The sequence below is a fragment of the Aquarana catesbeiana genome, linkage group LG03 (assembly GCF_042186555.1).
Source record: "Aquarana catesbeiana isolate 2022-GZ linkage group LG03, ASM4218655v1, whole genome shotgun sequence".
Lineage (NCBI taxonomy): Eukaryota > Metazoa > Chordata > Amphibia > Anura > Ranidae > Aquarana > Aquarana catesbeiana.
Genome location: NC_133326.1, coordinates 343,528,632 through 343,550,017, shown reverse-complemented (window position 1 = coordinate 343,550,017; position 21,386 = coordinate 343,528,632). Strand labels below are relative to the sequence as shown.

The window sequence follows — 21,386 nt, the reverse complement described above, 5'->3', positions numbered from 1 at the left end:
ACATAGCTGAAGCTGTCAATCCCAGCCCATGTGCTGGAGCACCCTCCCCTGTCACCTTTTTTTCTCTTGGTGTCAGGTGAACTTGTCATAAGTGACTCTTGCTGATAGCAGAGGAACAAGACAGCAGACAGAAATGACACTTAAGCTGGCCATACATTATACAATTTTCTTATTCAATTTCATTTAGATTTACCTTCAATTATGTAGTGCAAGGGACTGCCTGATTGCATACAAATTGAAAGTGTATAGGTTTGACCTCATATTATATGGTTTTGGTGAATCTAAAGGAAGATTTACAAGAAAATTGTATAATGGGTGGCCAGGCTTAGGCTCCAATCACGCATATTGCATTTTTACATGCTTTTTGTAGAAACGCAGGACATTATTTTTAACATGGCTTCCTATTGAACACATTCACATCAATGAATTTTTGTGCCTCTGCGTTTTTCCAAAGGGTCAGGGACTTTCTTAAATGCAAAATGGAGCTTTTTTTGCTTTTTGGTTCAATAGATTTCAATGGAGATGCTGCAGGAAAGCATATAGTGTGTTTTTATGTTGATGTTGCTGCAATTTGCCTTTATTTATCAACAAATTTGCCCCAAAAAAGCATAAAAAACGCGAATCACTGTAAAATCGGAATAAAAAACTGCAAAAAAACACTGCGGAAATGCTCAAAAGCAAACTGCATAGGTGTGAATGGAGCCTTATGCCCCGTACACACCATCCGAAAATCAGACAACAGATCATCCGACTATTTTCGCTTGCTAATCGCAAGTAGAATTTAAGTAGGTTACTAAAGTAAGGAAAATTCTCGTATGACAGAATAAAAATTCAAAAGTGATGTAAAGTGTTGTACTGTAGTGTGTTTATATTGTATTTTCAGACAACAACTGATTAAACGAAAATCATACGATCTGGTCTCATACGAGAAACATTTCCGTGCTTGTTCAATCGGATATTGGATGAACCGTCGTGATTGGCTCTCCAAAGCTGTGTACTATCGATCCGATTATCGTACGATCGATTCGAAAGTGGTATCTTTCATACGATTTTTGGATTGTGTGTACAGGGCATTAGGGGGGATTTACTAAAACTGCTGCACTCAGAATGTGGTGAAGCTGCGCATGGTAGCCAATCAGCTTTTAACTTCAGCTTGTTCAATTAAGCTTTGACAATAAGCCTACGTACACACTGGGTCAATTTGACATGCGATTTGACATGTCAAATCACATGCCAAATCAGAGCTTATTGCCGGCAACAGCACTGTCAGAATCGACACAGATTTTGCGGTGTCTCACCAATTACCAAAAGTAGTTCCTGCACTACTTTTGGTGACTTTGGGGCGATTTTAATAGACATCTGTGCACAAACTCGCACAGATGTCTGTCAAATCGCCCCCAAACTCGCAATGAAATGCGGGTTTGAAATTGTTCATGGTTTGAAATCGTTCACATTGGAGGTGGGTTTGACTGAACTTGCATGATTTCAAACCTGCCTCCAATGTGAATGTTAATGGTGCGCATCTTCAGTGGTCTCACGATTCGATTACGATTAGCCCCCTGACCTGCCTCTGCCGCTCTACCCGGCTCTCCTCTGGCCATCCTCCACTGTCATACCTCTGGCTGGGAAAGCCGCAGCCACCCTGAACACTTCCCGGGCCATTGGCTCTGCTCTCCTCCCTGGAGCTCCATGCTCCACAAGCCCCGGCCGCCACCATCGCCGCCACTCTCATCAGTTGCAGCGCCAGCATTGACAGGCCAATCCGCCCTTCAGCTCTGGCCCCGGCCTTTCATGTCCCTGCCAACATGTGCGCACAGCATGGCTCCTCATGGCCATTATGATGAATGTGACAAGGGGGCGAGCCACGATGACGTCAACGCACATCGTGATTCAGCTGCTCTCTGCAACAATGCAGAATTGAGCAAGGCCGAATCGCGATGCATCGATGCGCTGATTATATTCAGTACCCCTAGTGAATGTAGGCTAAAACATGGACGCTGATTGGTTTCTATACAGAGTTGCACCAGATTTTGCAAGCTCCCCCTTAGTGCTCTGCATTGAGACAAGTAAATATTATAGAGGGATATGCTTTGTTCATAGTTCATGTCTGAGGTTTACAACCACTTTAAGTAAATCAACCTCAATATTTATTATGTGAACCCACAGTCATTTAAATTTGTGTACAAGGTCATCATATAAACTGTCATAGTTGGTCACAATAGATTCAGTTAAAAAAAAGGGTTACCATCCCCAAACATTTTTCCACAAAGGAATATTACACATTTTTCCTTCCATTTATATGATTGCTCTTGTAGGAATTTGCAGGCGAGTGCTGACAGGTTGTGATAAGGAGAGGAAAGGGTGAAGGAATAACCTTCATCATCTGCTGTTATGGCCCTTAAGGGAATAGCAGGTCAGGACAGCGTATCTATGGATGAAAAGCCAGGAGCGCCAGAGCAAGTCTGTGCAGTGTCTGAAAAGGTTATCTAGATGTAATCCTGGTGAAAAGTTTGGATGTCAACCAACGTGATCATGAGCATGAATAGGCTGCTTTCACCCAGCACATGCCCTGAGATCACAATGCTCAAATTAAGACATCCAAACCTCTTAGTGAACTCCAGTTTGCTTGGCTGTCACAGCAATCTATACCCTGGAATGTGATGTTGGACCTGGAGCTATTTTTCTGGGCTGATCTTTACCAGCTATCTGCTATTGTTCCATAGATTTTAGGCTCTGAAATGGACAGGTGATTATTGTAAAATTAGAGCGCTTTCCAGGTATCCAGATACAGACAAAAGTGTATTTATTACCAACATTCTCAAAGCTTTCCAATTATTTTCATGCCATCCTATCCAAAGACATTACCATTCTCTAGTGATACAACACATTGACATTTAGTTTGCTAAAGCCCTGTGTATCATAAACAAGTGCCGTTTTGTTTAACCACTTCCAGTCCGGACCAATTCTGGCATTCCTCTCCTACATGTAAAAAAACGCGTTTTTTTTTTTTTTTTTTTGCTAGAAAATGAACCCCCAAACATTATATATATTTTTAGCAGAGGCCCTAAAGAATAAAATGGTGGACGTTGCATATTTTTATGTCGCACAATATTTGCGCAGCGGTTTTTCAAACGCAAATTGTTTTGGAAAAAAATACACTTTAATGAATTTTAATGCAGAAAAACACAACATAGTACCCAATTGTTTGGTAAAATCTAAAGTTACACGAGTAAACGTGATGCTTTTAAGTTGGGTCCGCCTGTGGAACGGCGCCAAATTATGGTACCCAAAAATCAATAGACAACGCTTTTAGGCCGGGTTCACATATGTGTGGCCGCGGGTTCATGCCTGGGGTCCGGTGCATTCCCATTCACCGATTCAGGTGCAATTCAGGTCCGAATTTTTGTTTGAATTGGCACCTGAACTGGACCCACGCATGCGCAGGACCTTATTGCAATCCGGTCCGCGGCTGCCCCGAATCTGTGTGAACCGGTTCCATTGAGATCCGTTCACACTCACCTGAAAACCCGCATCCAATTCACATGTATGTGAACCCAGCCTCAAAGCCTTTAGAAGTTAACAGTTTAGAGTTACACAATAGGTCTGGTGCAAAAATTATTGCTCTCGTTCTGACAGTTTTGGCGTTCGACGTTCGTGGCATTTGCACATGAGCATGGGGGAACGGGGGCACTTAAAATAAATGTTTTTTTCATTTTTTTATTTAACATTTTTTTTAACACTGTACCTTTTTTTTATCAACTTTATTCCTATTACAAGGGATGAACAACATCCCTTGTAATAGCATGGGCTGTGACAAGTTCTCTTTATGGAGAGATCATAGCTTAATTGAATAAGCTGAAGTTAGAAGCTGATTGGCTGCCATGCACCGCTACACCAGATTTTGCGCACTCAAACTTTAGTAAATCAACCTCACAGTCATTAAGGCTCCATTCATACTTGTGTGACTCCAAAGCCGTGCGATTCCCATTGAGACTTTACAATGCGACTTGGATGCAACTTTTTGGTCGAATAGATTTGAACGGCTTCCATTGAAATACATGGGCTGCAACTTGTCATGCGACTTTGTGTCCAAAGTCGCATGACAAGTTGCACAAGTATGAATGGAGCCTAATTGAAATATTTAAACATTTATATTATAAATACCTTTTTTCTTTTTCTATAAGTGATCACAAACTTCTGTTCTCAGCTGCTTAAGGGACTCAAGCTGGGTTCACACTATTGCGAATTGGATGCAAGTTTCTCCGCATCCAATTCACATGTCAGGGGATTGTGACGGGCTTTCTATGGAGCCGGTTCACACATCCATGGATCGGCTCCGTAGCGAATTGCACAGGAACCCTGTGCTCCTTCTGGTCCATTTCAGGTCCAAATTCAGCCAAAAATTCTGACCAAAATCAGACCTGAAACAGTAAACAGGGGACGCACCGGACCCAGAAAATGGAAATGCAATTATTTTAGTAAAAATAAACTGATAAATACCTTTTCTCATCAGCAGTGTATAGCAGTCTTGTGACTTCTATCCATGTTTGGCTGAGCACTGGTTAAAGCTTGTAGAAGGAGTTTTCATTCTCCTCTGACTGTCCTATGAGGCTGCATGACCCCTGAACCTCTGTCTGAATAATAGTGGTTGGCCCTGTGCTGATCACATGCACCCTCCCAAGAAAAGAAAAAAACCTCTCTAGCAATACACACCAAACTGAGCATGTGCAGAGTGCCCCCAAGGCTCTGTTCCATCAGGAGATGGGTTGGGGACAGTAAAAGAAGGGGAGGATCAGAGTAGACAGAATCAAACAGCCTTTTTACACAATGTCCCCTTAGGTTCCACAGTGAGTATAACAAGCATGATTTACTGCATATACAGACTGATTTTACTGTTGTGAGTTTAGAAACAGTTTAAGAAGCAGCAGGAGGCCGGATCAAGCCATTTTTAAAATAGGAAATACTGAGATTAGTATATACCTTCAACTGTCTAAATTTCTTGAGCTACTGACTGTTTTGTTATGTGGTTTTAACTACTTATATGAACCGTAAGTAATGTGACATCACCACATTAGAAAAAGTAATTACATTGTCAAATTAGAGTATTGTGCTGTGTATACACAAATATAGGCTTCTCATTGTGCTTTGTATATTGGAACACGTGTTCTCTATTGTGCAGTGTAGATCAGATTATAAACTTTGCATTGTACTGTATGTTTTTGAACATGAGCTCAGTATCGTGTGTATTTTGGAACAAGACCGTGACATTGTGGTGTGCATTATGTAATCGAATACAATTGTTAATATTAGATATTTCATCCAGAAGGTTGCAGCAATTCTAGAGACAATGAGCACTGAATAGGGTTTTGTGTAGCGAAAGACAAGCAGTTGGTTTACTTGAGCTAAGGAAAAGAAAGATGTTACTTTTATTAACCATTCAGAAGATAGCATTCCTGTGCATGACACAGGGGGTTATTTAATAAAGGAAATTCCACTTTGCACTGCAAGTGCACTTGGAAGCAAAGTCGCTGTAGATCTGAGGGGGACATGCAAGGAAAAAAAAAAAAAAAACAACATTTTAGCTTGCGCATGATTGGATGATAAAATCAGCAGAGCTTCCACTCATTTCAGATCTACCCCTTAGATTTAGAGCGACTGCACTTCCAAGTGCACTTGAAGTGCAAAGTGGATTTGCCTTTCGTAAATAACCCCCATAAGCTGTAAAAATCAACCAAAATAACTAAAACTGACTTAGGACATAAATTTGAGCCTGTTTTAGTACAATAATTGACCGTGCACAGTTATTTATTTATTTATTTTTTTTGTTCAGCCAGCGGGTACTGCACATATGGGGTGGATGGAGGAATCTTCCCCTCTGGGACATTGGGGGTTATTTACGAAAGGCAAATCCACTTTGCACTACAAGTACACTGAAAGTGTACTTTCAAGTGCAGTCCCTGTAGATCTGAGGGCGATATGCAAGGAAAATAAAAAACAGCATTTTTGCTTGCACATAATTGGATGATAAAATCAGCAGAGCTTCCCCTCAGATCTACAGCGATCTACAACGACTACACTTACAAGTGCACTTTCAAGTGCACTTGCAGTGCGCTTGCAGTGCAGAGTGGATTTCCCTTTAGTAAAACAACCCCATAGTGTTCTGACAGCGGCACCTGCTCCTGTCAGAATACAGTAATCAGGGGATGTAGCTCATTGGCTGCAACTGCTGATCGATGGAAAAATTTCCAACATGTCGGTTGTTGAAGTTGATTAGCCCATTCCCGCTGGCTGCCGCTTGGGCCTTTATGGGTTCTAAACGCCGTAAGGCGGTGACAGGCATTCGCTTCGTGTGACCGCTGTGATTGACTGTCACAGTGGTCACATCACCAGAAAGCTCCTGATCGCTAGTATGGATCTGTAGCTTTCCGGTAACCGCCAGTAAACCACTTATTGTGCGGAGAGCAGGGAGCACGCTCTCAGCACAGTAGGTGGTTTACACAAGGTCGAATATATGCTGCCGTTCGGCATGAAGGCCCACGCACTGAGAGGTCGCATATGTGCATTCGGCCAATGAGAAGAGGTCAAACAATTTGCTTTTGTGGAGCAGGGAGGCCTACACACTGATTGGAATTCAGCCGGTCCAGCAGGGAATTTCAGTCATTGTATAACCAGCTTATCGTAATGCTAGAGAAAGCTATGAGGTTGCCCAGATAGCAAGCAATTGTGCTGCAAATTTGAAAATGACTTGCTAAGTTATTGCTAGGCTTGCCAGGCTTCACAAATTTGTTGCACAATTGCAGCAAGTCTGCATTGAATGACTCCAGATGAACTTTCTTTGCAAACATTCTGCAAGTCTGCTGAAAGTTCTGGTTCAGTTATATTGTGCAATAGTCATCCCACCACAGGGGTCACTGTGGTTGAATTCTCGTGCTGTAGACTTGCAGAGCTCTAGCTGTAGACTCACCACTGCAACTTTGCTCTTTCTAAAGACTTGCCATGCAAATTTGCTACAAATTGGTAAAGTGTCAACTAGAAATTGTGCTTCAAGTGCTCTGCAAGTATACAACTTTCCAGTGAAAATGTGCAGCAAGTTAATAGACTTACAATTCAACACTGCTACAAATTTGTGGCAAGGTATCCTTGCTATCTGGGTATTGACATGCTTTTTTGATTATAATTTTTTTTTTTATTTCAAAAATTTCTCAAATACATACCACAGTCTTACAAATCAAATGTGAAACAATTGTATAGTAGATATTTTTATTATCTTATTTTTAACATGTTGTACGAGGGGTCTTCAAAAAGTTTCCACACTTTTTTAAATTCTATTTATTAAGAATTTCAAACACAAATTATATCACTTTTCTACATAGTCACCTTCCTTTGTGATGCATTTTTACCAGCGTCATACCAACTTTTTAATGCCATCAGCAAAAAATGTTTTTGGTTGAATGCGTAGCCGCTAATGCACCGCTGCTTTCACATCATCATCACATGAAAATCTTCTTCCCCAAAAAGGTGGAAATCAGATGGTGCTAAACCCAGACTATAAGCTGAGTGCTCCATATCCTCCCACTCATAAACAGTTCTACGAGAGAGAACTTTATCCCCACACTGAGCACATATGTGGAGATGAATTTGTGCCCCCGGCACACTTTTTGCCCACAAAAAGCATATGACAGAACACTGTTTCCTCTTTGGTGTAATTTATAAGTTTTGCAGCCATCTTCACCACAGCATGACAACTCTTCTACTAAACTACAAGGTTAGCTGGCTTGCCAGACAGACCGGTCATATGGCACTCTCAGACACGACCAATTACTACGCCTCCCGTCTTCACCATTTCCAATGAAAATATAAAAATCCAGAAACTTTTTGAAGACCCCCTCATACTTTATTACAACTGTTTAATAATTTTTTATTGTTTCCAGCAGTGCCCTACCAACAACACAACTCATATAGTTCATCGGGAAATGCGGGTCCCATCCAGTGCTACCGATGTGGAGAGACGTGTAAAGGAGAAGTAGTGAGGGTGCAAACCAACCACTTCCACATCCGCTGCTTTACTTGTCAAGGTACCACTCACCCATATATTTGTGTGTCCATTTCAAACATACTGTTGATGATGTTGTGTATGTTTAATTTCAATTCATAGTAATAAAAAAACAGTAGTATGGCCACTCTGCAAATGAATGAAAGTTGTTTAGGGAAAATAAGCGTGGAGTAGAGCCTGGTCATTTAACCAGCTAAAAACACATGGCTTGTTCTCCTCTAACCATGAAGCGGTCTCTGCTGTGCTAAGCAGAGAGAATTTGGTGAGGCTCCACACCACAGGCTGCATTTAAAGAATTGGCTGTAGAATGTAGGCCATGGTGGGGACTTACGATGTGGAGTATAATGGCTCAATACCAGTAGACCTCTAAATGTTGCACTCAAACAGGTAGCATCCAGAGTGAGTGGGGTGGGGGAAGCAGAGGGTTTACTACCACTTAACTGTATGGTTAAGCCTAGAAATGTTTTTTTTTTTCAATTTCTACTATAGTTCTGGTGTATAAATGGCACCTCCAGTAACTAACTTTATTGATTCAGAAGGAATAGAGATGACCTCCATTTATCAGTATGAACTAGTCATTAGTCCCTTCTAAAGCTGGTTGCAGATTTTAGAGGGTGTTTTCGGATAATTAATAGTAACATATTAAAAATATAAATTGACTACAGAACCAACTCACAATCACCTTGCAGTGCCTACAGTCAACCTTTGAAAAAGTCTTCTTAAGTGCCCTAGGGGCCCCATTCGTTTGACCCATCACTATAACAGCCCCCCCCCCCCCCGATATGCTATAAGTAAGGTGCACACAAAAATTTACTGGCACAGCCATGTTTTTACTGGCATTTCCAAAAGTTACAAAATGACAGTTTTTAATTGCCAATTTCAGTATTTAGGCTATAAACAAGTACAATATGCAATTAGCAATGTAATTTAAAGTGATTGTAAAGGCAAGAGAAAAAGCAAAAAAGCCAGGCGCATGGATGTGTCCAAAGGACCTAGTGCATGTAAAAGGTTAATTCCCAGCCGCTGCTCCCAATCTTATATGACCAAGTGAGAAAACAGCAAGATATGTCCAACAAGGGAAGTGCTGTTTCGGTACATAAACAAAGCAGGTAAAAGATTAGAAGAAATAGTCGTTGGTCTATTGCCATTAACACTATATCAGTAGCCCTTGCAGGAGGATGAACGTGTGGCTGTATGTCACCACATCTCACAGCTTTAGTGACAGCCTCCGCAGTATTGCCATCTGCCTGGGTGCAGCCTCTTCAGGCGAGCAGGATTATCCTCCTCCCGGCGACTCCCCTCCGCTGGCGATGACCTGCCCTGCCGAGTTTCAGCAGGGTCCGGGAACAGAAGCAACACCCATCATGCTCATCGTCTGCCCCTAGGAGCTCCAGTTACCGAGACAGCCATTTATTCCACCGTGTGCTGCGGAGGCTGTCACTAAAGCTGTGAGTTGCGATGTCCTACAGGCACACTTGTATCCTCCTGCAAGGGCTACTGATCTAGATCCAGTTATGTTGTAGGTTGTTGTTGTCTCGGCTGCCCAAGACTCCCCTCCTCCTTCGGCACCATTGGCACTGTCAATCAAAGTCAGTCAGCCTATGAGGAGAGAAAGGGGGTGGGGCTGGGTTGCGGTTCGGTGTCTGAATGGACACAGGGAGCTGTGGCTCGGCTTGGGTGCCCCCATAGCAAGCTGCTTGATGTGGGGGCCCTCAACAGGAGGGGCCAGGAGCACCGAAGAGGGAGGATCCGAGCTGCTCTGTGCAAAACCGCTGCACAGAGCAGGTAAGTATAACATGTTTGTTACTTTTAATTTAAAAAAAACGAGACTTTAATATCATTTTAAGATAGATATTAAGGCAAATAACATTTCTTATTTTACTTTTGATATAGTAAGTAAGTAGCTCAGGGACAGGACTCAGGACAGCAACAAATTGGAAAGGACAGGCACACACACATAAAATTGACTCTCAGGCCCTATTCACACTTGAGCGATTTTCTGCTTGAAGCTCTAAAACCCTAAAACGCGAGCCAAATCCTATTTATTTCAATGGCCCTGTTCACATCTGAGCATTCTGTCGCCTGAAGTAAAACACCTGTAGCTCAAAACAATACATGAGCTTCTTTTTTGGCAGATTGGGGCAGATTGGGCCCCATAGACTTCAATGGGAATGCCTGAAAATGTGTGACATGAGCGTTTTCTGTGCATTTTATCACGTGTTTTCTGTTTAAACAGCAGCTCTCCATCTCTAATCTCCTCCACCTCTCCTTCCCTAGTGTTTTCTACTAGCTTAACAAAAACACCTGAAACTGTGAAAGGCTTGTAATAAGCTTGCGAAACATTTGTAATACACTTCTATAAATGCTCCAAAACTCTCAAATAAAAACGCTTAAAAGTCGCTCTTCTCAGTAGTGAATGCAGCCTCACAGTGACACTGACAGCAGTGTGCAGCAGCACAGAGGATGACACGACATGTTTCCTCCTGAGCCTCTCTCCGGTGTTCCCTTCAGTCCACTCCAGTCCAAACAGCACTGACAGTCCCGCTCCCAGCTTGCCTTGCTTCCGTCCTACACATGAGGCTCCAGCCACTCCGTTCAGCTCCCTTGCACCATGACATCACATGACACGCTCAGGTACTACCTCTGCCAGACCTGCCCCCCCACCAGTGCCGCCTGAGCACACTGTAGCAGGCAGACTGGTAGTCTCCGTCGGCTCCAGACCAGAACTGTGCATGGGCAGTTCTGAGCCAAGAGTCACAGACATATTTTTGACTGGCAACCTTTTCCTGTCACTGGCATTTACTGGCAGGACAAAAGTACCCGTCTTTTACCAGTTGCCAGTAAAAATACTGACGGTTGGCAACACTGATGGTAAAACATGCATGATACGGTGTGCTCCCACAATGCACCTGCTCTATGGGGTTGATTTGCTAAATGCAAATAGGCTGTACACTTTGCAAGTGCAGTTGCTGCAGACCTTAGTATATGGGTGGAAGTTCTGCTGACTTCTATCATCCAATCATGTGCTAGCAAAAATGCTGTTTTTTTGTTTCCTTGCAAGTGATTCTTTGCAAAGTGAAGCTTCATCTCACTTACTAAACTATGGAGCAACTGCAATTGCAAAGTGCACGTCTGTTTGCCTTTAATAAATCAACCCCTATAGGGTATTGCTGTGTCAATCATTGTGACTGGCACCCTAATGCACTGTACAGTAGAGTGTTCACAGTGCACCACAATGCACATACTGTGCATTTTTCATCCAATATGGTTCTTTGGCATTCCATTCATAAGAAATGAGCTGCCTTAATGCAAGGCAAGTTAAAGTATAAAGAAATGCACATTAACACACAAGTGTTAATGTACAGTATATATCAGTTTGGTAACGTGTGAAAGAGCCCTGATAGTTTTGATTACTGACTGGTAAAAAACACACACTGCTATTTGTCTATGTAGCGGTGTAGTTGCCACTAGTAACAGACAATCCACCAATTCACCCTGCTGCCAGACTCCATACATAACTTGCAGAGATAATGAACAGTCTTTTGCTGGTTTTGTTTTGTTTTATTGGGTGGTACGATTTTGTTGGGGAAAGGGGCATATGGGATGCCCATAGGATGTTTCAATTGCCATCATATTTTAGAGATTATACACACTAGCACATATTTAGAGCCAGAAGGTATGATGTGCATCTATAACTTATGTTTCTCCTCCTGCATCTTCATGCAGACTGTTGCTCCTTCTCTGCTCTACTCCCGCAGACTATTTGCTTCCAAGAATTCCCCATTCAATACCGTGTAGAGAATGAGGACATCACTTCTGACCGTGTAGAAATGATGTTCCCAGAAACTTCTTTCCTCCTGCACAAAGCTTCTCCTCTAGTTCCCCTCCTGCACAAACTTATCCTGAACTGAAGTAATATCACATCTTCTTCTTTGGGCAAGAAGGACCCACTCTGAATGAGCCCTTAAGCAGGCTCTGGTTGCTCGCTGCTACCAGTACCTCTCCCCGGAGGCCTGGTAGTTTAAAAGCTTTCTCATGGATGGTGGACTAGTGTTCCCAGCCAGCCCAACTTGCAAATCCTGTGCCCTCAGGTCACATCGATTTGACACGGATCCCCACAGTCTCTCCTCTGATCCAGTACTCCCCATCATTCACCGTGTAAATGATGAAGACTTTCCTAATGACCGTGTAGAAGCAAAGTTCCATCACAGACTTCCTGGCACATCCAGCCCTCCACTGTGGTAAAACTCACCGACCTTTGACTGCCTTGAGTCCTTGATGAGGAACTTGACCGGACCATACGCTCCGACAGCTTCACACGCCCTTCTGCTCCAGGAGTTCTTTATCAATGACTGTGCGATGACAAAGACAATGCCAATGAATGTGTAGAGGCAAAGTTCCTTCACAGCTCTCCCAGGGCCTCCTTCTGCGATTGGCACACCCCCCCCCAGATGGGGGTGCCCTCCTGCTGCTGTCTGGTATTCCATTCCTTACTTCACTCAGCTGCCATCTCACCCCAGTGGCATTGTACCTCAGCTTATATAGGAGGCCCCCCCTGCCAATACCAGATGGGGATTGGTCAGGGCTCCCACATGAGCTGCCTGCCACTCCAGTTCCAGGCCCTGCCCCTCCTCCAGAACATTCTCCCTGGAAGCAGGGGAGGCGCCTCAGAACCAGAGCACAGGTGATCACTCCCACTGCTATTCTGACCACTCCCAGCCCCCAGATCAAAACAGACAGGCCTAGCTTGCAGCATAGGCCTGCCTAAATTTGCCTGTGCTTACAGTTCCTAGTAAATTCCTATTACTAGCACCTACCTATTGGTAGAGGGTGCTACATTTATAATAAAGGATTGGTTTGCACTAGCATACATTATTAACTTGTCTGTTAGAAATGTTGCACGGCATTTTTTAAAGAGTCTGTTTTAATTCACTTAAATGACAGTCTGCGGTGAACACAATCTAAATGCAGCATGCAGAATTTCTCCAGTGCCCTCCAACATAGTGCACTGGTATGAACTATGGATTTTCTCTTTTACAAAAATATTGCCTAAGCTGGACAATGCAAGGAGATACATGACACCACATGTAATGTGAATGAGCCCTGGTTGCAGCTAGTGAGCTCTGCTGTTCGTACTATAGTTTAATTTCCTAGAATTCCCACCAAAGCATGCAAACAGATGTCGGCCTGGAGGGAGAATTAGAAAACTGTCAGCCACAGCGTAGCCTTGAAATGACACCAATATTAGTGCTATGAAGATGGCTGCAGCCCAGCCATGTGCCATATGAACCGAACATTTATAGAGTCATAAATTTAACATACCCATCATCTTTTTGGCAGCTTCAGATCTCTCCTGTTTTTGCTATGAATGTGACTAAATAGACAGTTTACTGTTGACTGCCAAATTTCAATAGAAAAGGATAACATTGAGAGAATGTCCAAAATGTGTTACCTCTATCCACATTGAAATCAAATATAAAAATAAAATGTATCTATTCATTATTTGTTAATGAATGCACTATGATACAATGTGTGTTAACATACTACAGTGTTTTTCCTTGGCTATTATTAAGCAGTATCGCCATTCTGAGTTTACCTTCCATGTAGGTTATTCGATCATATAGTGCACATTAGTGTTGCAGTTCTGTTGTTATTTCGTTTTTCCTATTCATACTTCCTAGTAACAGCTTGTCGGCTATGTCATGTATGGATGAATTTCCCTTTGGTAGGATTAGGGTAATAGCATTATGGTTAAGATAAAGAAGCAGAGGGCAGGATAAAGCAGGATGAAAGGAAATAGAAAATTGAAGGTAATATAATAGATGGGAAAGATAGTGAAAACGGAGATAAATGGACTAAGAAGAAGGGATAAAGGATGGATTCTGATGGAATGTGTAATGCCCTGTACACACGACGGGTTTTGCTGTCGGAATAAACTCTGAAGGTTTTTCCGACGGAATTTTGCGCAAGCTGTCTTGCATACACACGGTCACACCAAATTCCAACCGTCAAGAACGCAGTGACGTACAACACGTGCGACGGAACAACACGTACGACGTCTCATACTTGCTTCAGAGCATGCATCATTTTTGGAAAAATATAGAACATGTTCTCTATCTAAGTCCGTCTGAATTTTCGACGTAAAAAGTCCGATGGGGCATAGACACGGTCGGAATATACAATGAAAAGCTCCCATCGGACTTTTTCGTGTGTACGGGGCATTAGATTGACAATGTGGATGGTGTGTGAGAGACATATGAGTCATTTTTATTTATTTATTCTTAAAGTGTATGCTACGCAAACATTTCACATTCCTGATATGTGGCTGCTGTACCATGTACTTGTATTAAATAGTATCCTGTTCTCTTTGTATATCTTTCTTTGTGTGAAATAACTGGTGATCCTGCCAGTCTACCTGCTTTGCTATTTCAGAATGACCATGCTAGGCATTAGGAGTTTTGAAAATAATCATTGCATCGCGATTCAGCCATTCACAATTCTGCATCAATGCAGAGAATAGGTTGAATCGTGCGCTGATGACATCATCCCGGCGCTTCAACCTGCCTCTCCTGGAGAAACACAGCAAGAGGCATAGCCTGGTGGATAAAGCCCCCTCCCTTTCCCCGCCTGCCGCCCAGCGCAGTATGTAGTCAAATGGACACTGGAGCAGAAAATTAGCTAATGAGCTGACAGCCAGTAGAGTGAAGGGGCAGGAGCTCTGTGAGGAGATCCCTCGTCAGGAGAGGCAACACGGGAGGCACTGGAAGGGAGCAGAGAGGCAGAGACATGCTGAGCATGGGAGAAGGGGGATTAACTGACACTGAGAGCAGGTGAGTGCCAGCGTCACTGATCCCATCCCTCCACCACCGCCATCCCTCTGCCTCTGACTAATCCCATGCCTCCACCACCACAGCTGCCTCTGACTAATCCCATTACCGCCCCCCCTTCACCACCACCACCATCCTTCTGCCTCTGACTGATCCCATCCCTCCACCACCACCATCATGCCTCTGACTATGATGGGATGGTTATGAAAATGGCCCTCCCAAAATAGGATATTGCTCTAGGAGCAGATGAAAATTTAAAAATGGAATTCATCTGACTGCTTCGATTTTTGGATAAATACCATGGGCATTAATTATGGTGGAGAAACCCTTGTTGGCAAGTACAGAGGTAAGACGTTTCTTGTAGTTAGTGACCAGGTTTACACACATCTCAGGAGGAATTTTGGTACTCTCTTTTTTACAGGTCTTCTCTAAATCCTTAAGGTTTCTTGGCTGTTGCTTGGCAACTCGAAGTTTCAGCTCCCTGCATAGATTTTCAATGGGATTAAGGTCTGGAGCCTGGCTAGGCCACTCCATGACCCTAATGATTTTCCCCCCGCTGCCCCCTAACTGTGAAGCTGCCCCCCTCCTGTCTTGCTGCCCCGCTCCCATCCCGATGCCCCCCTCCTGTGACGCTGCCCACCTCTTGTGACGCTGCCCCCTCCTGTCCTGCTGACCCCCCCCCCCTCCTGTCATACTGCCTCCCTTCCGGTCCTGCTGCCCCCCCTCCTGTACTGCTACCCACCTACTGTAACCGTCCCCTCTCCTGTCCAGCTGCCCATTACCTGTGACACTGCCCCCTCATGTGACGCTGCCCCCATCCTGTAATTCTGCCCCCTCTTGTCACACTGCCCCCCTCCTGTCTTTGAGGGGCAACACTTATTCTGGTGACAGTGGTCAAAAGTGGGCTTTTCCAGATATCGGGAAATTTTCCCCAATACTTCCTTATATATCTCTGTGGACAGGAATTATAAGTATATATCACCGATGGGGACGCAGACAGAGCTAAAAACCCGGCAGAGGTTTCTCACCCTTCCCCACAGTATCCAAAACAAAGAAAAACATCTGGCTTGAGTTCTACTTATGCACTTCTCTTTCCACAGTAATGCCTCGTACACATGATCGGACTTTCTGCCAACAAAACAGTGGAATTTTGTCCGAAGGGTGTTGGCTCAAACTTGTCTTGCATACACACGGCCACACAAATGTTGGCTAACAATTACCAACGTACTGACGTACTAGACGTACTACGTGGTTTTTCAGCTCTTTAGCGCCACCCTTTGGGCTCCTTCTGCTAATTTCGTGTTAGTAGAAGTTTGGTGAGTGTTGATTCGCGCTTTTCTTTTCGTGTTTTTCATTTAGCGCTTTTCAGTTTGTTTCTGAATGTCCGTTCCTCAACCAGACATGTTGTGGAATCGGAGGCGATAACGTGTTATTTATTATTGACCTTGGAGTTATTGCTTTGACATTATTTTTTTGGTTGAATAATGATTTGATTTGGTATATTTTCTATATTTTTGGATGCATAGAATGCACTTTTTGGTTAAGTTCTATTGGCAGATAGCATGTCTATTTTTTTTATTTTTTAAAAGCACAATAAACAAATTGTGGAGAATAATACTTGGCTATGTGTTTTACTTTAAATGACAGTTTGGGAGTAGGCAGTTACATTTAAAAAAATTCAATTTAAAATTAACAAGGGACACCAACATACTTTGTTCTTAAAACTACGGGATAATGGTGTTGTGGTAACTTGCACAAATAAATAAAAAAAAAAAAAATATTATTTTTGATATCACTAGAAAAAAAAAAGCCTTTGAAAATTTGTTTGCAATAACTCCATCAGTATCACCAGCAAAGCAGCTTCATTATTATTATTCATTAAAGAAGAAGAGAATTATGCGATGCATTTGGAGATTTCATAATTTGCCACGTCACAAATGTTAATTCTGCATTACGAGCGCTAGTTTACAAGACCGACCACTTCTGGCTCTCCCTTGATTCTGAGCATGCGTGTTTGTACTTTGGACTTTTGTCCGACGGACTTGTGTACACACGATCGGAAAATCCGACAACAGACATTTGTTGGCGGAAAATTTGAAGACATGCTAGCCAACATTTGTTGGCGGAAAGTACACCAACAAATGTCAGATGGAGCATACATACGGTCAGATTTTCCACCAACAGCCTGTCATTACACATTTCCCATCGGAAAATCCGATCGTGTGTACGGGGCTTTAAAGCCTCAGGTAGAGTTAATGCAACAGACAAGGAAAGCCATGCCTGGTAGCTGGAGTTCATCTAATGAAATGCCTGCAACATACCCTCATTGCTATATAAATATTATGCAGTGTCATCCATCAGAGACAGAAGAGTTGAACAGCTTCAGAATAATGGCCATGCTGAAGTGCCATTTAGAAATCTGATCTTCAAGGCTATTCAGTGCTGTGACCAGTGAGAAGAACATGGCTTTTATGGAGCCAGCATAAAGACATGCCTTTAACTCCTTTTATAGATTTTAAAAGCTGATGTTACAGTTCTCCCTAGAGGCTCTTGCTTTTTTTTTTTACATTACTCACCTGAAAGAAAAATGTTTTGTTTTCATGTTTCTAAAAAGTGAGGTCCTACCCTTTGTCTAGACCGCCAACGGATAATTCAGAAAGTATTTGATCGCCTCAACTGAGTCAACTGCATGTTTAATGAATTGATGCAAATGAGACAATTTTTTCTTAGCTTCGTACCTAGGCTCAAATAAAATGATATGCTGCAAAGGAAGGTAGGGCACAGATTAGTGGTTTTGGATCTCAATGCTGTGACATCTGACATCGGGTTCCTGTAATACTTTATACAAGAACACTTATGCCGTGCACACATGACTGGACTTTCTGGCAGAAAAGGTCCAACGGAACAAATCCGTCAGACATTCCGATTGTGTGTGGGCTTCATCGGACCTTTTCTGTCGAAAAATCTGACGGACCTTAGAAATAGAACATGTTTCAAATCTTGATTCCTATCGAAAAAAAAAACGTTCGTCTGTATGCTAGTCCGACGGACCGAAAACAACGCAGGGGCAGCTATTGGCTATTGGCTATCAACTTCCTTATTCTAGTCCGGTCGTACGTCATCACGTTCAAAACGATCGGACATTGGTGGGATCGTGTGTAGGCATCATTGAAACTCCGTCGAAAAGTCCTTCGGCGTTCAGTCCGACGAAAAGTCCGCCTGTGTGTACGCGGCATTAGACTGGGAAAGAAAGGGGCACTATTAGGGGTCAGTCAGGTTCCTCTGCAGTGCCGACAGTGAACAAGATGACTTGAAAGAACCAAGTGAGCAGAGACAATGCACAAATTTTGAGTATAGCCTCATGTAATAGAAAGTAGCAATTGTTTATAGAAACGTACCATCATCCAAATTAATATGCAAAAACAGAAAAGAGTGGGAACAAGGGGACAGTGGCTGATGTTGGCCCAGCAATATCCCCACCCCGGAAAAGACTGGACTATATCGGTACAGATAGACAACAATAAAAATTAATAATTAAAAGGTTTATTACAAAGAAGAAAAATACATGTTGTACTTGTTAAAATTGCAAAAACAGAGGCTCGGGAATGCCCCAGGGACATCTGTAGTTACAGGGTATAGAATGGTCTGGTTCTCGACTAGTTTCGCGGTATTACCGCTTCCTCAGGAGGACCAATCTATGGGATAGATAATAGGAATAATACAAACATAATACAAACATGGTAATGCAGCATGTAAAAACCAACATAACCTAAGAGGTAAATACAAAAATGGCTTACCCTATATTTAGGTGAATGTGTGCGGCACCCAGCTGCCCAAACAAAACACCCCCGCGGCGGACAAGGGGGATTGTACGGCATTCCCTGAAAACAGCAATTAAGGGGTCTAGTATATCAGTGGTTAGGGGCAAAAAAGATTGGCCGTTAGCATAGGGGAGGGAGATAAATAAGGGCAAAAAGAAAAGAAGGGAATAAGAAGGGAGAAAGGAGAGGGGTAGAGATCGGGGAGGAAAAATAGGGGAAGGGATGATTGGGATGGGGGGGGGAAGGGGAAAAGGGGGTGAGGAAGAAAGGGATGGGAGAGGGGGGGAAAAAAAGGGGGGGTTAGGGAAGGAGAAGAAGGGGGAAGGGCAAGGCAAGGGGTGGGGAGGGAGGCTAAAGGCTAGAGGGGGAAGGACGGGAAGGGGGACTGGAGGTGGGAAAGGTAGGGGAGGAAAGGACAGATGGAGAGAGTAAGGAAAGAGGAAAGGGGGGGGGGGGGGAAGCAGGGGAGGGGAGAAAAAGGGTAGGAGAGGCGAGGCACAGAAACAAAGAAAAAAAAAAAAAAAAAGAGAGAAAAAGGGAGGGGTAAAGTACCCACACCCTCGCTAGTGGTATTAAGGCATATGGTGTAACTTACCATGATTATTAGCCCAGGGGGTGATATGGTACCAAGCCACATAGAGGCTTCTTGATAACGTAGAGGTCAAATGGCCCATAGGAAGCAAGAGCACCTACTGTGTCCACCGAGAAGGGGATAAGAGGGGGTACATGGCTGTGGGAGCCCAGCGATATGAGGGGATACCCACAGGGTAACATGGAAATCTGTCAATGAAAACGTATCACATATAACATGAGATACAGGATAGTATCCGTATGACGGTATCAATCGTAGATAACGTGAGGTAAAGGATAGTATCCAAGGTAAAAATTGAGGATAAACGTACCCAAAAAACTGTCCCCGGTAAGACAGCGGAGGCGTCCCTTCCATCCAAGCCCCACGTGTGCAGGTCTTCAGTGTGGAGAGTCGCACTGCTCACGCCAAAAGGCCCGAGGGCCCATTAAGTGAGCTCCCCAACCCGGAGACGCCCACGACGCCGCCGTCCAGCGGCGTCTGACGTCGCCATCTGGCGGCGTCTGACGTCGCCGGGTCAGTTTCCCCGCACTGCGCAGGTGCGCGACCAGCGCTACTGCGCAAGCGCGTTCAAGGCGAGCCCGTGGGCGGAGAGCCCTGGGCTCGACGAGAGCAAGCAGGGGATAAACAAAACACGTCATCCCCTGCCAGGGGAAACACAAGTCCGCCGCTGAGGGAGGCAAAGGCAGCCACGAACCGCACCAGGCACCCAGGGATCGCCAGAACAATAAAATTGACATTTAAACAATAATAAAGGAAATAATAAGTAGGTAAATAATTATGGGTAAAAATAAGTATGAGTGGCAATGTGAATGCCACAATGACAATTACGGTGTTTGGTAAACACACAGAGGGAATTGACACTCCATAGACGGCTAAGATTACAAGGGGAACCCATTAACGGAGGCCATTATGTAAGGTGAAAGGGGTAGTGCACAGGGACAGGTAATAGGTAAGTGATAAGGGTGGGGAACCGTAGCCAGGGGTGATCACTGGACTGCGGACACATTATGGATGATAGGAGGTGGGTAAGCAGAACAGATGGAAGAATAGATGAGGTGAAAGGGGTAGTGAAGAATATGGGACAGTGAACTTGGAACAAGTGCACTGTGGGTAAAGTGATGTAGTGAGTATAAGAATAATGAGGGTGAAGTAGTGTAATGGCAACCCACAGGAGGGAGGCTAATTGAATTCAAATGGAAGTGAAAGGTATCCCAGAGGTGATAAATTTGGGGATCTAATGACATAGGAGGCAGGTATCACCATACAATGTCGTACTCAAAAATTATACAAGGATAGTTACAGATGATGCAATAGTATAACAATATGATAAGGTTAATTAAGAGGTTTATCATGGGTAAAAATCAGCTGAGGATTATAAAAGTGGATAACAGAAATAATCGCAGTTGGGGCCGAAAGTTTCCGGTCCATGAAACACATACTCTTAGGTAAAGGCAGTGAGTTGAAGCTGAATACCCAACTAATGAAGCATAGTAAGGTGCACCTAAAGTCTAAACTTGATATAATAAGATGGCTAGAAGAGTGGCTGTATGGAGATTGTAAGTCTGCCTGATCCGTAGTGGGAGTATCCAGGTGTCTGAACCGTGTAGGAGGGGCAACTGCCAACGTAATCGAAAATAGATACACATGAATGGTAGTAAATTTAAGAGTTAGAGGCACTCAGGGGAGAGAGAAAAGGGGTGTGTTATCCACCCAATGAATATGCACAAATTTTGAGTATAGCCTCATGTAATAGAAAGTAGCAATTGTTTATAGAAACGTACCATCATCCAAATTAATATGCAAAAACAGAAAAGAGTGGGAACAAGGGGACAGTGGCTGATGTTGGCCCTGCAATATCCCCACCCCGGAAAAGACTGGACTATATCGGTACAGATAGACAACAATAAAAATTAATAATTAAAAGGTTTATTACAAAGAAGAAAAATACATGTTGTACTTGTTAAAATTGCAAAAACAGAGCTCGGGAATGCCCCAGGGACATCTGTAGTTACAGGGTATAGAATGGTCTGGTTCTCGACTAGTTTCGCGGTATTACCGCTTCCTCAGGAGGACAATCTATGGGATAGATAATA

At 43.5% G+C, this 21,386-nt stretch overlaps 1 protein-coding gene across 1 annotated transcript in view; it reads left to right on the top strand.

Moving 5' to 3' along the window:
- The window catches only part of ABLIM3 (actin binding LIM protein family member 3), a 427,044-nt gene that overhangs the window by 204,441 nt on the left and 201,217 nt on the right, over positions 1–21,386 (top strand). The window contains exon 2 of the mRNA XM_073620583.1: positions 7,932–8,075. Coding sequence (XP_073476684.1) covers positions 7,932–8,075 — 144 coding nt within the window. The remainder of the gene's footprint in view (positions 1–7,931; positions 8,076–21,386) is intronic.